Here is a 16,010-nt window from a genome sequence, read left to right as displayed (position 1 = left end):
TGATGCCAAGGGTGGCCAACAAAGGGATAAACTGGACTGCCCTTTTATTTCTTCCTATTACTGAGTCGAAACTGGGAAGGGGAACAGGATCATCTCCCGAGACGATACTAGCATCGGGGAAAAGGGATGCCACCATGCATATACCTGTCCAGTCCAAATCCACCCTGGTTAGGTTTTGGTAAGTTTAAGAGATAAAGGGCCAGTAGAAGTGGCCCTCCAGCTGGGAGGGGGGCCATGGAGAGCCTTTTTAACCCGAGAAAGGTGAATCCAGGACGGGACCTCAGCTATTTTTATGGCAGAAGGGGTGGTGAGGATAACCGTGTATGGGCCTTCCCACCTTGGAGTGAGAGGTTTTGGGGTGAGATTTTTAATGAGAACCGAGTCTCCGGGGGAAACTACTGGGGGGTTTTCAGAAGATTGTGTGGGATGAGGAAGAGAGACGTTGGCGTGTTCACGAAGAAGGCTTCGGAGAAGGGTGAAATAAGGGAGGTATCCTTCTAAGGGAGCAGCGTCAGGAGGTGGTGGGGTTGAGAGCAGAAAGGGGCGACCGTACAGCAGCTTAAACGGACTAAGCTGTGAGGGGCCCCGAGGGCTGGCTTTTAGTCTGGCGACGGCGATTGGAAGCAGAGTGACCCAGGATTGGCGGAGTTTAATTATTAGTTTAGTTAAATGTTCTTTGATGAGGCCATTGGCCCTCTCTACCTTACCCGAGGACTGCGGGTGATAGGCCGCGTGTAGTTTCCACTGGATTCCTAGGGAAGTGCAAACATTGTCAGTAACTTTGGAAATAAAGGCTGGACCATTGTCAGATTGTATGGTGGCTGGCAATCCAAAGCGCGGAATGATGTCTTGGATAAGATGAGTGGCCACCGTTCCTGCAGACTCTGACGCTGTAGGGTAAGCCTCAATCCAGCCTGAAAAGGTATCAACAATGGTTAACAGATATCGGTACTGTTTATGCTTTGGCATGTGGGTGAAATTGATTTGCCAGTCTTGGCCGGGGAGGAACCCCCGTAATTGGTGGAGTTGTTTGCGGGGGTGACAGGACCCCTGGGGGTTAACTTTGGCACAGGTGAGACATTCTGTATGGACCTTATGGATGGTTTGAGAAAGGCCGTCCGGATGTAGAAGTGGACTAAGGAAGTGGAGCAGGGCCTTAGGCCCAATGTGAAGAGAGTTATGAATATCCCGGATTATCTGAGTTTGTTGCTGCTTTGGGAGAATGAGAAGGTTGTGCTTAAAGGCCCATTCATCTTTGAACGTCACTCCTGGGGTGCTCTGGAGAGTTTGTTTTTCCCGGTCTGAGTAATACAGTTTGTATGACCTGGGCAGGAAATAGAGGCAGGCAGGGGGCGGGTGATTTTTTGCCGTGTCCTTTGCCACCCTATCTGCCAAGGCGTTGCCCATAGCCACTGTGGAGCCAATGGTTTGATGTCCCCTACAGTGTATGATGGCAACCTTGCTAGGGAGTTGGACAGCCTGAATAAGGTTGGCAATAAGTTTCCCATTTAGAACAGGGGTGCCCTTAGTAGTGAGGAAACCCCGTTCCTTCCAGATCATACAATGGGAGTGGGCTATGAGAAAGGCATACTTAGAGTCCGTGTAGATGTTAACTTCCTTGTCTCTAGACCATATTAGGGCTCGAGTAAGTGCCACTAGTTCGGCCTGTTGTGAGGTGGTTCCTAAGGGCAGGGAGTGGGTCTCAATAATGTCGGTTTGTGTAACCACAGCATAGGCGGCTGTTCGAGGACCGGAGGGGTGTGGGATGGAACTGCCATCGACAAATAAGGTGAGGGCCAACGGCAGAGGTTGAGACTGTAGATCAGAGCGGGGAGTTTGTGCCTCGGCTAGTACTTCCGGACAATGGTGTTTTGACACAGGACTTGTTGGGCAAGGAAAAAGGGTGGCAGGGTTTAGGGCGGGGCAGTGTGAGGAAAGTAAGAAGGATGGTGGTGGCCCGTATACATTCAGGGCGACTAGGGGAGCAGACAGTAAAGTATGAGCTTGGGTCGAGGGGAATGGTAAAAAAGCATCCTTAAGATTCAAAACCGAGAAGCACGTGATGTTTGGAGGGACATGAGAGAGTAGCGTATAGGGGTTTGGAACGACTGGGTGTATAGGTATGGCTGCCTCATTAATGAGACTCAGGTCCTGAACTAACCTATATTGTCCTGAGGGTTTGCGGACAGGAAGGATGGGGGTGTTGCATGGGGAATTGGTGGGGATTAAAAGGCCTCGGCTCTTGAGCCGTTCAATTATAGGATGGAGCCCAAGGTGGTGGGCTTTGGAGATGGGGAATTGGGGACGAGATAGAAACCTGGGAGCGGATTCCTTGAGGAAAATTTTAACAGGCCGATGGTGGGCGGCCACAGTGGGGCTGTTGATATTCCAGACTTGGGGATTTACTTCAGGGAGTAGCGTGGCCAAATCCGCTGTGGGTGTGTGCTCTGGGACATGTGCCAAAAGAAGGAGGTTACACTGGGCAGTGGGGGAGAGGGTAATATTGGCATTTAGCTTGGAGAGAATGTCCCGTCCTAGTAAGGGCACTGGGAATTACCAGGAAGGAATGAGTAAATGGGACAGAGGCATAAGAGCATGTGAGTGGCGGAGTTTGGCTAGGGACTTGGGGGGTTCCGTCAACTCCCACAACCGAGACCTGGGAAGGGATAATAGGGCCCGAAAAAGAAGGGAGGACAGAAAAGGTAGCCCCCGTGTTCAGCAAGAAGGAGACACTTTTACCCGCTACCTGTAGAGTGACCCTGGGCTCAGCGAGGGTAACTGGGGTCAAAGAGCCAGGGCCCCACTAATTGTCCAACAGGCCCATTAAATGGGGAAGTGGAGACTCCCCAGAGGTGGACTCCTGACTTACAGGCGTCTCCCATCCGGGGACGGGCATCGACTGCTTCCGCCCGGTGTGCTGGTTTTGAGGAACCGGTACCCTGGGGAAGTTAGGACAGTCCGATTTCCAGTGTCCCTCGAGATGGCAAATAGGGCAAGGCTTCGTTGGGGCCCGTGGCTGGGGGCAGGCCCTAGACCAGTGACCCTCCTTCCCGCACTTAAAGCAGGCCCCCAGGGGGGCGCGGGATTCAGATTTGAGCCTTTGGGGCCCCGCAGGCCGCAGGGCCGCTGCTAGGGCCTGGGTTTGAAGTGTCACCTTCTGCTTTAGGCGGGCCTGGCGTGCAGCTTCCGCCGTATCCTCTCGGGCATTGAAGACTTTAAAGGCCATTTTTACCAGGTTTTGGATGGGAGTCTCGGGGCCCTCCTCCGCCTTCTTTAGTTTTCTTCGGATATCAGGGGCAGATTGGGAAATGAAATGAGAGGCTAGGACAGTGGCCCCATTCTGGGATGTAGGGTCTAGCCGAGTATATCGGACTAGAGCTTCTTGTAGGCAGCCTAGGAAAAGAGCGGGATTTTCATCTGGGAGTTGGGTGACCTCTCTTAATTTATCATAATTGACTACCTTGTTTGATACGGCATCCATTCCTCGAAGGAGATACCGTATCATGCGGTCCCGCCTGGGTATATCAGAGCCCCGACCTGCCTGATAATCCCACTGTGGGTCCTCATTGGGGACAACTTCAGGGCCTAAAGGAATTTGATTGTCTATGGCATGATCTTTGTCCGCCTGGTGCCGGGCAGCGGCCAGAATACGCTCGTGTTCTTCGGCCTTTAGGGTGGAGGTGCAGATGACCCTGATGTCATGCCAGGTGAGGTCATAAGTTTGAGTGAGGTACTTAAACTCTTTTATGTATGTAGACGGATCGGCGGAAAAGGACTCTAAGCGCTTTTCTATTTGTGCTAGATCTTGGAGGGAGAAAGGGACGTGTACCCTAACTAAACCTTCCGCCCCGGCCACCTCTCGAAGCGGAGCCAGGAGGGTGGGCTGATGTGAGCGGATATGGGCTGCTACCAGGGAGGTAAGACAGGGTGCGGTCTCCAAAGGAGGAGGCGCGGAGGGAGTGGGGGAAGGGCGAGGCGAGGCCTCTGAGGCAGGAAGTGCGGAGGGAGTGGGGGAAGGGCTAACGACTGGCGGTAACTGGTTGCTAGGGTTGGCGGGAGGAGACAGATGTTCAGGCAGATCCTCCTGCATTGAGTAAGGCGGGGGAGAATTAATAGAGATAGCGGAGGAGGTTTTGCGAGAGACCTGGGCTAAAAGAACCTGATGCGTAGAGCAAGTGGAACAAAGGTCCGGGTGGGTACGGAGATCCCAAAAAGCCTGTACATAAGGCACCTTACGATCTTTGCCTGTACGGCGGCAGAAATTGTCAAGGTCATGAAGGATATTGGAATCGAAAGTGCCAGTTGGGGGCCAATGTGACTGGTTATCGAGCTGATACTGGGGCCATGCCGCTTGAGACAAGAAAATGAGTTTCTTTCGCCTCAGGGTTTGAGAGTATCCCAATTTGGAGAAGTTTCGCAATAAACACCCAAGAGGGGTGTTAAGGGGTATTTTGGACTCCGCGTTCCCCATGGCGTGCGCAGCAGTGGTTCCCTGCCAACGGCTGGGTAGATGCAGGAAGAGGCGTCCCCCTTGCACTGCAGATACCCAGAGAATTAATGGAGGAAAGAGTCAGAGAGGGCGTCCCCTGTCTGGCAGTTCCCGGAGGGGCTCCTGGAGCCGGAACGGAGGACCTTCCTCGGGTCGGCCGACGCTAGGCCAGGGGTCCGGAGAATTGGGAGGGACTACTGTGCACACCACTTGGAAGGAAAGGCAGGAGAAAAAAAAATGAACTTACCTTAGTCAGAGCGTAGAGGTGTCGGATCAAAAAAAAAGGGTCACCGGAGGAGGGGGCTGCGGCCGGGCCGGCAGCCCGCGCTCCCGGGTTTCGGCACCACTTGTGTGACCCCGGCTGTGGGACCCCGACCCACGGAGGCAGGCGCTCAATAGACTCGAGGCAGGACGCATGGTGACCGGTACCGACTTTATTGGGATCTCCGGGCGACTCAAGCGGGAAGGGAGGAATCACGCGCGCTTTCTTTGTTCGGTCGACTTTATAGGGACAAAGGGCCTGGGGCGGTAGGAGAGCTGGTGGTGCGGGTGGTGATTGGTTCAGTGGGCCGCTGGGAGGGAAGGTTGCTGGTCTTGGGCCGGGCCAGGATAGAGTGAGATCAGGGACCCTCCCTGCGGGGGAGGAAGGGCCTTCCTTATCGGGAATTAGGTCCTTTCCACATGGCTGGGGAACGGGGCCAAAAGTCCTCTACCAGACAAGTGGCATGTGCTCTGATTGATCTGTAAGTTTCTTGAGTAGTTGGCATCTGGTTCTGATTGATCCTGTCCAAAATATACTCTGCTAAATAATTTTGATATCACTCTTGAATAAAGGAACCCTAACCCATATCATCTGAGGAGGAATTGAATGAAATCAAGTATGAGGTTAAGAGAGCAGAGTTAGGAAGGATATTTTAATTATTTTAAAATACAGTAGGTCTTAGTGACATGTTCAAAATAAACCATATATTTAGATCTAGGGCAGAATTAATTTCAATATGAACATGAACCTTCTAAAGGTTAAACCTTATCAAAGTTCAAATGAGCAGTTTTATTTTTTTCCTAACCTTGACAAGAATAATATAGCTACAGTTATATCTATCTCTAACATATTATATACAACATAATACATTATTTTAAAATATAACAGATATTCTATGTTTAGATTATAAAAACAATGCAGGCTTTTTTTTTTTTTTTTTTTTAAGACGGGGTTTCACCATGTTGGTCAGGCTGGTCTTGAACTCCTGACCTCAGGTGATCAACCTGCCTTGGCCTCCAAAGTGCTTGGATTACAGGCGTGAGCCCCCACACCCAGCCACAATACAGCCTTTTACAGCAGCGCATGCTGAAAAACTTAGCATAGGAAAGTCTGAATAAGAGGCTGGGCATGATGGCTTATGCCTGTAATCCCAGCACTTTGGGAAGCCAAGGTGGGTAGATTACTTTAGCCCATGATTTTGAGTGGGCAGCATGGTGAATCCTCATCTCTACTAAAATACAAAATAATAATAATAACAATAATAATAACAATTAGCTGGGTGTGGCAGCCTGCACCTATAATCTGAGCTACTCAGGAGGCTGAGGCACAAGAATCGCTTGAGCCTGGGAGGAGGAGGTTGCAGTGAGCCGAGATCATGCCACTGCACTCCAGCCTGGGCGACAGAGTGAAACTGTTTGTCAAACAACAACAACAACAACAAAGTAAGAATAAGAAAACAGAAAACTCTGTCATTTTACAACTGAGAAATGATGATGATATATTATATCCATGTAATTATTTTTCTTAGTAAAATAAATAAATTTTTCTTTTGAGGTTTTCCTATCTTATGTATTTGACATTTGAGACCTTATTTAAAATATCTACATTATAATGATTTCAGATCCCATCCTTTAGATCACAGGAGGCAGTCAATTCTTTTATCCAAGAAAATTCTGGAAATCCCGATAATGTATGTATACAATACACATAACATGTATTGCAAATTGACACATTGGCTGTATTTGGGAATTGTTTTGTTGGATTGTATTCTGCTTTTGTTTTAAATCTGTGGAATTCTTAGAGTACTTCACTAAATCCAATGGTTTCTCTGGGTCATACTCTTCCTCCATCAGTTTACTTATAGGATAATTATAAACCCCTCATTTAATTTCCCCAAATTATATTTCAGGTGAGGCTATGCTGTGTCATAGAACTTGAGTAAATGCAGATACATAGAGCACAATAGAGGAAGTATATTGCACTGCTATTAGAAATAGTTTCTCTTAGTGTGTAGATACTAAACAAACCAGAGAGTTCATGTCTTCCTCCTGGTAGGTTGCTCCTCAGTCAGGGACATCTCAGCTCCATCAGCAAGTAACTTCTGCCATCTAGTACCACGTATACCAGGAGACAACCTTCCTGGATGCCAGAAAGAATAGCAGGTTCCCTCCCTTGTTGTCCAAGGAAGTCTTGCTTATGTAATGATCTTGTATGTTTGACAGTGTTAGTAGCCATTCCTTCATAAAAACACCATACCCCACCTACAATGATGTGATTAGGCTTCCCTGACCCAAGAAACACATTCACAGTAGTTATTGTACATTTCTAAAAGATAAAACTATTTAGTCTTAACTTCATATGTAATACCAACATACTACTAAACACATTTCATACTATGTTTAGTTTGGACTAAATATGTTTATGTGGGGATGGGGGGAAGAGGATCTAACTTTCCAAAGGCAAGTGATCCTAAAAGTAAATATACTCAATTTACATTCACATGCAGGATATATAATATTTCAACCTGCAGCTTCTGCACTGAAAATTGTTGAGATTCCATAGTTTTTCAAAGTCAAGAGTTGTATACTTGCTTTATATTTGAGTAACTAAGGAATCTAGTCCTGTGAGTTTTTTCTAAAACAGTCTGTTATGGAAGCAAGTTAAAGTTGTTTCCAACAAAAAGAAAGCTGCTGGAAATGTGTTATTTTTTCCTTTTTTTAAAAAAATCTTTATTAGTTATAATTTATATATCATGCAATTAATTCATTTAAAACATACAGTAATGGCTTCTAGTATATTAATAGATGTGTACAACTATCCCTACAGTCAACTGTAGTTTTCATCATCTCAAAAAATTTCCATGCCCTTTATTTGTACACTCCCATTGCCCAATGCCCCCATCCCTAAGCAATCCCTGATATATTCTCTGTCTCTGTAGAATTGCCTATGCTAAACATTTCAGTAAAATTATTGTATAGTGATGTATATTAGTTCATTCTCACATCTCTATAAAGAACTGCCCAAGACTGGGTAATTTATAAAGGAAAGATTTAATTTACTCACAGTTCTACATGGCAGGGGAGGCCTCAGGAAACTTAGAATCATGATTGAAGGGGAAGCAAACACGTGCTACTTCACATAATAGCAGGAAAAAGACTTGTCAGGCAAAAGGTTGAAAAGCTCCTTATAAAACCTTCAGATCTCATGAGAATTCACTCACTATTACTAGAACAGCATGAGGGTAACCACCCCCATGATTAAATTACCTCCCACCACACATAGGGATTATAAGAACTACAATTTAAAATGAGATTTGGGTGGGGACATAGCCAAACCATATCGCAATGTAAGGTCTACTTGAGTGACTCCTTTCACTTGGCATTATGTTTTCAAGGTTAAATAATCCTCTGGTGTGTATCACTACTTTTTTATGGCTGATAAGCATTGTATGGCTACCACATTTTAAAATGCATCACATTGACATGTGGATTGTTTCTACCTTTTGACTACTGTTAGTAATGTTGCTATATGAATGTATGTACAAATATTTGTGTGATCACAGATTTTTATTCTTTTGGGTACATACATAGGAGTGAAATTTCTGGGTCATATGTAAGTGGTAACATAAGTTTCATTTTTCTTCAAAGTAAAATTATGATATGTGTTTTGGTACAAATTTTATACATATGGATATATACACACATGTATCTCACATGAGATATATGCTATTTATAGTTAAAGAGAAAAGGATAGAGATAAAAAGCACTGATAAGCCTACCATTTTGTGAAATGCACTTTTGGCTCTTTGGTGTACATCCAAGTTTCTGTCATAATGTAGATAGTTTTAGACGCTTCCTTTGATGCTTAACATGTCGTGGCCATTGGATTCATTATTACATCATGCAAATGTATCATAACTTATTTAACCAATTTCCTATTACTGGACATTGTGGTCATTTAAAAACCTGGTATTATTAATACTTATTTTAATATATGGAGTTGGTGTATACATTTTGATCCTTGGAATAAATTCCCAAGAGTGGGATTGGTGGATCAAAGATATTGCTACATATTGCCAATTTGAATCACATAATTTTAAGGTCTTGTAAAATGAGTTTTTATAAAACTTGAATGAGAAAACATATGAAAGAGCCCTATCTAAACCAGGGTAGTCGTCATTTAATTATTTGAGCAATTCTAGTTGTGGGGAGAGAGTGGTACTGTAATAGAAATAAAATAAAAGAAAAGAAATGACATGAAGCACCAAAGAGAAATGCCGAATAATGGGAAGCAAACAGATGTTCAATGCTGATAGTTTGACTCAAAGAATGGTAGAAACTAAATGGCAAGACAGATGATGTGGAGTTGGCTGTAGTAATCTTTTTCTAATCTTGGTTTTGTAACAAAACATCTGTGCTATTTTCAATATAAGCCACATTTAATTGAGTACATGTGAACACAAAAACATATAGCAAAGGTTCTTTAGCAAATGATGGTGGCTCTGTTGGGTTGTCCACAGAGAAAATATGTATACCCTTTCAGTTTATGGAGAAAATACAGCTAAACCCTACCCTAATGCACCAAGTTAATTGGAAAGGAAGTCAAACAAAAAGTAACAAAGCCTTTATTTATTTATTTATTTATTTATTTTTATTTTTTTGGTGAAGATGTGTGTGAAACAAGAGAAAATGCTCATACAAAAGACAATAACTTAAAAACCAGTAAGCATTGCTTCAAGTCCTTTCTAAGAAGCAAAACATAAAATATGGAGGAGAACATAGATCTTATATCTATGTTCTAGATCTCAGGCCTATGTTATTATAGATCTGTGTTCTCCTTAGATCTCCATACTATTGCAATATTTCTTAAAGATCTGAAGAAGCTGGTTCAGCAGAAAGAATATAGCAAAAACATTAAAGTTCATCAATGTTTTGTTTTGAAAGTGGGTAGGCTTCCCAACTTTTATTTGCATTATTTATGTTTGCCTCACATGTGAATGCATATATTCAATGACATTTTTATTGCTTACTTTTTCTTAACTCCTATGTTATGAGAACTGAAATTTATCAGACATGGCTTTTCCACACCTTTTTTTAGAGATATAATTTCTGTGTTTGAAGAAGTCTGTGTTGGAGAAGACTTCCCAGAGGCAGGATGAGCATAAGTTGGTTTTAAGGATGCATTTGCTTCCCTAGCCTAAAAATCAAACAATACATGAAGTAAACCAAAGTTTTGTTCTCAGATTTGGAACACAACACTTCTGGGACTGTTTCTTGGCAGCCTCTATAAATACATATAAATTCACATTACAGTGTAATGTAGCAGGAAATTCTAGAAGTCAGTGGTCAGAATTAAGAGAAAGAGCCAGATGCAGTGTCATGAGCCTGTAGTCTCAGCTACTCAGGAGGCTTGAGGCGGGAGAATGGCTTTAGCCCTGGCAGTTGGAGGCAAGCCTGAGAATGTGAGGCAATCCTGGACAATACAGTGAGACGCTATCTCTTAAAAAAAAAAAAAAAGAATGAAATGAAACAAGAAGAGGATCTGATGTCGCTGAATATTGAGAAAGTGCAGAATGCAAAGAGCCTGAAAGGGGAGATATTTTACATAGGCAAGTGACTCGAGGCATTTTCTGATTGGTCTTCTCCATGCTCCTTGCCCAGCAATCTCCATGGCATTCACCTGAAAGCCACCATGTCAGTGAGTAGTTATGGGTGAAGGGCATTCTGGGGGTCTTGGGGAACATGGCTAAAATGGGCCTATGACCTTCCCCCAATTCATGTCACTTACTTCTCCTAAATCCATTTTATGTGTTTGGTATTACTTATATTACTTCTTCACTAAGTGTCTACATTCATAAAGTTCCTACCATAAAAATAGGAATCTGTTCTCTTTAGAAGATCACGGATTCTCAAGGAACAAAACAATGTAACAGTGATTAAAAGGTTCATATTCAAAAGGCAGTTACTATTTCTTTTCTCAGCTAAATATAATGTTCGCTTATCTTGACTTTTAAGTGGCAAAGAGTATGGATCCTTAACATAAACCTCAGTACCTAATGTCTAAATTAAAGGTATTTAACCAGATTGTCAATAAAATTAATTTTAGCTGTAAATTCTGATGATCTTGTGTGATTTCCTAAAACAAGCACAAGATTATTCAAGTATTGGACTCTGATAAAAAATGTGCAATGGCTTCCAATTCCTCTGGGTTTTAGACTGGCATTTAAATCTATTTGACTGATTTGCCCCCAGTCTTCTATTCTAGCTTGCTTCCTACCATTTCTCAATACAAATCATCCACTGACTCAGTCAGTCTCCTAGTTATACCACAAACATAACTTGTTTTCTTCTCTTTTCATCCTGTGTGCTTTCTCCTTCCTGTAATGCTCATTTTCTTATCCAAATACTACACAGTATTTTTATTCTAGGGCCACGTTAATGTCTTCTTTGCTCTTTAGGAAGACTGGGACTTTGGAGTGAGAGGATTTTAGTAGCTTAGCCACTTTGGACCAGTTATTTACAACTTCCATAGGCTTTAATTTCTTCATTTGAAAAAAGGGGCTCATAAAAGTACCTGGCTCATAAAGGTTTTGTGAGGTTGCCTCGAAAGCACTTAACTTGTTGGCACACAGTAAACATTCAGTGGATGATGATGTTGAGAAAGATGATGAATATTGGCTTATATAATTGTGTATTTGGTCTTTGTCAGGATAGACATGACTTATGTTTTAATTCATATCAGTGTGAAAGATCTAGGAGTCTCATTGTATTGTTAAATTTTTCTTCCTATACACCAGTGTGTGATTTTTAAAAAAATTTCCAAATGTCCCCTTCCACCTTTGTGAGAAAAATAAGCTAATCTCTATGAGAAAGAAACTCTCTCAGTGTTTGAGACAAGGCAGCCAATTTCAGAACTACAACTTCTCTGGCTGTCTCCTTAGCTGTACTTTATTTCTCAGAGTTTTTAGTCCATTCCACTTTCTCTTCAATCCTCCCTGGCTCACAGTAGTAAACTGAAGCATTATTTATTAAAGTAAAATGAAATAATTATATCATGCTTCTTACCTGCAAGCATATGAGTTTTGATGCCTTTCTAGAGGAATATATTAGATGGGCAGGTGGTTGGTAATCATCCTACTCTGCCTCATTGGGAGACATTTAAATAATCACACTGAAATCTGCAGTAACTAGAGAGGAGCATTTCAAGTGAATTATTGAGTATTTACTTCATACTACAGTTGAATGATTAGGCATACAGATAAATAAGGGAAGATTTTCATGACATCCATGCTGTTGAATGCAGTGAACATCGAGAATGCAACTTGATTTCTAAAAATTCCTACAGTTACCAGTGAACAAAAAGAATACATCTGAATGGGGAAATTTTCAATATTTTTCCAAGTTCAGGTTGTCTGGCAGCTTATTTTTAGAGATGCCTAGGACACTGAAATAACCGATGATTCATAGGCAAATTCTTTTTGACTTGGTAACTATGACCGCAAAAACTATAAAGTTAAAAAAAAAATGAAACTGGACTACTAGAATATTTTCCCTGAAGATCTCTCAGTATAATGGGGCAGACGTTTTTATTTTTAGTAATTATTTATAAGGGTTCTATTAATATTCACCATGTTAAAAATTAATATTGAGAAATGCTTAAAATATGTATACAGTTATCTTAATAAAATTTATATTTTAAGTTTCTATGAAAAATAATTTTATTTTTCAGTAATAATGATGAGTAATATTTTTATTGTATAAATGTAATGTATACAACATGTTTCTGCATACATCTGCATGGTGAAGTGCTTATAACAGTCAAATACTTTAATAAATTACTACAGCATCTTCCATAGTCACCCTTTCTTTTGACGTGTGTGTGTGTGTGTGTGTGTGTGTGTGTGTGTGTGTGTGTGTGGTAAGGGTATCTAAAATGTATTGTTTTAACAAATTTCCAGTATATACAATTCAATATCATCAACTACGGTGCTTATGCTGTATGCTAGTTCTCTACACATATTCATCCTGTGTAAATAAAAAATTCATACCCTTTGGCCTAGATCTCCCATTTCTCCTGTACCTTTCCTAACTACCATTCTACTCTGCTGCTTTGTGTTTATTATTATGTTTTTAAGATTCCACATATAAGTGAGTTCATGTAGTATTTGTTTTCCTATATCTAGCTTATTTTACTGAACATAATCCATCCATGTTGCTGAAAATGGCAGGATCTCCCTTTTTTAAGGCCAGATAGTATTCTGTTGTATATGGATACCATGGTTTCTTTATCCCTTCTTCTATCAGTAGATGCTTAGGTCGTTTCCCTACTTTGGCTATTGAGAATAATTCTACAATAAGCATGGACACACCGATATCCTTATAAGGTGGTGATTTCATTTCCTTTGGGGATATATCCAGAAGAGGGATTACTATTGTAATTGTACATGAATTATTATATGGTAGTTCTACGTTGAATTTCTTTTAGGAAGCTCTGTGAAGTTTTCCAAAGTGACTACCTAAATCTGCATTCCTACCAATAGTTTACAAGTGTTTCCTTTTCTCTACACCCTCAGCACCACTTATCTCTTGTCTTTTTCATAATAAGCATCCCAACAGATGTTAGGGGGTAAATCATTGTGGCTTTGATTTGTATTTCCCTGAAGACTAGTGATGTTGAGCACATTTTCATATACTTGTTGGCCATTTTTATGTCTTCTCTGGATATAAGTCAGTTGAGGTTCTTTACCTATTATTTAATCAGGTTATTATTTTGTTTTGCTATTGGGTTGTTTGAATTCCTTACATATTTTAGGTATTAACCTTTTAACAGAGACTATGGTTGGTAAATCTATTCTCCCAGTATTTAAGTTGTCTCTTTAGTCTCTTTACCATTGTTTCATGATAAAAACAGTGTGGAGACAGTGATAAATCCAACTTGGTCATTACGTGTAATTTCTTTGATGTGTTCTTGAGTTCATTTTGCTGGTGTTCTCTTGATGATTTTTCCATCTATGTTCATCTTAGTGGCCTGTAGTTTTCTAATTGTGTCTGGCTTTGATATAGGAACGATGCTGGCCTCAAAAATAGGTTTGACAGTATTCCCTCTAGTTCTAAGCTTTAGAAAAGTTTAAGAAGAATTTGAGATATGTTCCATGAATATCTAGTTCATTGCGTGTTTTTAACATGAATGGATATTAAATTTTATCAATACTTTTTCCACATGTATTGAGATAATCATGTGGTTTTTCTCCTTGGTTCTGTTTATATGGTATGTTTATTGATTTGCGTATGTTGAACCAGCCTTGCATCCCAAGGATGAAGCCAACTTGATCGTGGTGGATAAGCTTTTTGATGTGCTGCTGGATTCAGTTTGCCAATATTTTATTGAGGATTTTCACATTGATGTTCATCAGGGATATTGGCCTGAAGTTTTGTATTTTTTGTTGTGTGTCTGCCACGTTTTGGTATCAGGATGGTGTTGGCCTCATAGAATGAGTTAGAAAGAAGCCTCTCCTTTTCAGTTGTTCGGAATAGTTTCAGAGGGAATGAATGGTACAGGTTCCTCTTTGTACCTCTAGTAGAATTGGTCTGTGAATCTGTCTGGTCCTGGGTTTTTTTTTTTTTTGGTTGGTAGGCTATTAATTACTGCCTCAATTTCAGAACTTGTTATTAGTCTATTCTGTGATTTTGTTGTGTTGGACCGAGCGTAGAAAGTTAGCACCAAGACAAAAGTATGCCAGATTGCAGGGTCATTTATGCCGGCAACCACAGAGGACTCACGTCTCTCCAACCTGTGGCGTCAAAAGGAGGGTGCCAAGACTTTTTATACCCGAAAAACCACCTTGGGAGTGGGGGTGAGGAGCGGGGATGGGGATGAAAAGGTTTTGGACATTTCAAGAGCTAGGGGATTCTGTGATTCACCTCCTGGGTGGAGACGAGGGTGGGGGTCTCCGGACATTCCAAGGGCCAGGGGACTTTTGTCATTCTGTTTGTTACTTCAGTGGTTTACAGAAGTCAAGATAAGCATTTGTTTACACACAGATCTTAGTTATCCTGGGCTGCTTATTTTAGTTATTACTAAATAACTAAAGCAAAGGCTAGCAATTCTGGCACAATATCACAATTTGACTTTTTCCTGGTTTATTCTTGGGAGAGTGTATGTGTCCAGGAATTTATCCGTTTCTTCTAGACTTTCTAGTTTATTGGCATAGAGGTAATATAGTATTCTCTGAGTTTGTATTTCTGTGTGGTCAGTGGTGATATCTCCTTTAATAACTTTTTACTGTGTCTGTTTGATTCTTCTCTCATTTCTTCTTTATTAGTGTAGCTAGGGTTTATCTATTTTGTTAATTTTTTCAAAAAACTAGCTCCTGAATTCATTGATTTTTTTGGGAGTGTTTTTATGTCTCTATCTCCTTCAATTCTTGTCTGATCTTAGTTATTTCTTGTCTCCTGCTAGCTTTTGGATTAGTTTGCTCTTGCCTCTCTAGTTCTTTTAGTTGTGATGTTAGGTTGTCAATTTGAGATCTTTCTAACTTTCTTATGTGGGCATTTAGTGCTATACATTTCCCTCTTAACACTACTTTAGCTGTATCCCAGAGATCCTGGTATGTTGTCTCTTTGTTGTTGTTGCTTTCAAAGAACTTCTTTATTTCTGCCTTAATTTCATCATTTACCCAGGAGTCATTCTGGAACAAGTTGTTCAATTTCCATGAAATTGTGCAGTTTTGAGTGAGTTTCTTAATCCTAAATTCTAATTTGATGGCACTGTGGTCTGAGAGACTGTTTGTTATGATTTCAGTTCTTTTGCATTTGCTGAGGAGTGGTTTAATTCAATTATGTAGTTGATCTTAGAATAAGTGTCATGTGGCACTGAGAAGAATGTATATTCTGTTGATTTGGGGTAGAGAGTTCTGTAGATGTCTCCTAGGTCCACGTGATCCAGAGCAGAGTTTAGTCCTGAATATCCTTGTTAGTGTTCAAGTCTCCCACTGTTATTGTATGGAAGGCTGTGTCTGTGTAGGTCTTAGGCTCAAGAATTTGTTTTATGAAACTAGGTGCTTCTGTTTTGGGTGCATATATATTCAGAATACTTAGATATTCTTGTTGAATTGTTTCCTTTAGCATTATGTAATGCCCTTCTTTGTCTATTTGATCAGTATTTAAAGTCTGTTTTGTCAGAGATTAGGAATTGCAACCCCTACTTTTTTTTTTTTTTTTTTTTGCTTTCTATTTGTTTTGTAAATTTTCCTCCCTCCCT

At 41.3% G+C, this 16,010-nt stretch overlaps 1 protein-coding gene across 1 annotated transcript; it reads right to left on the bottom strand.

Annotated features, from left to right (window-relative positions):
* Positions 1-2,633: 2,633 nt before the first annotated feature.
* LOC116564331 (ATP-dependent RNA helicase glh-4-like) lies at positions 2,634-15,295 on the bottom strand. The gene is made up of 2 exons (XM_032297365.1): positions 15,287-15,295; positions 2,634-3,281 (listed from the first exon to the last, which is right to left on the bottom strand). Exon 2 carries the CDS (start codon positions 3,224-3,226, stop codon positions 2,804-2,806), a length of 423 nt encoding a protein of 140 aa, XP_032153256.1. The 5' UTR covers positions 3,227-3,281; positions 15,287-15,295; the 3' UTR covers positions 2,634-2,803.
* Between the last annotated feature and the right edge of the window lie 715 nt (positions 15,296-16,010).

Source organism: Sapajus apella, unplaced genomic scaffold (assembly GCF_009761245.1).
Source record: "Sapajus apella isolate SASKATOON/1434 unplaced genomic scaffold, GSC_monkey_1.0 scaffold37, whole genome shotgun sequence".
Lineage (NCBI taxonomy): Eukaryota > Metazoa > Chordata > Mammalia > Primates > Cebidae > Sapajus > Sapajus apella.
Note: the sequence above shows the minus strand (reverse complement) of the source record. Positions and strands in the feature narration are given on the sequence as shown.

Bases quoted from the DNA above. Each gene is read 5' to 3' on its own strand.
- LOC116564331 (XM_032297365.1), bottom strand. From the start codon at position 3,226: ATGGCCTTTAAAGTCTTCAATGCCCGAGAGGATACGGCGGAAGCTGCA.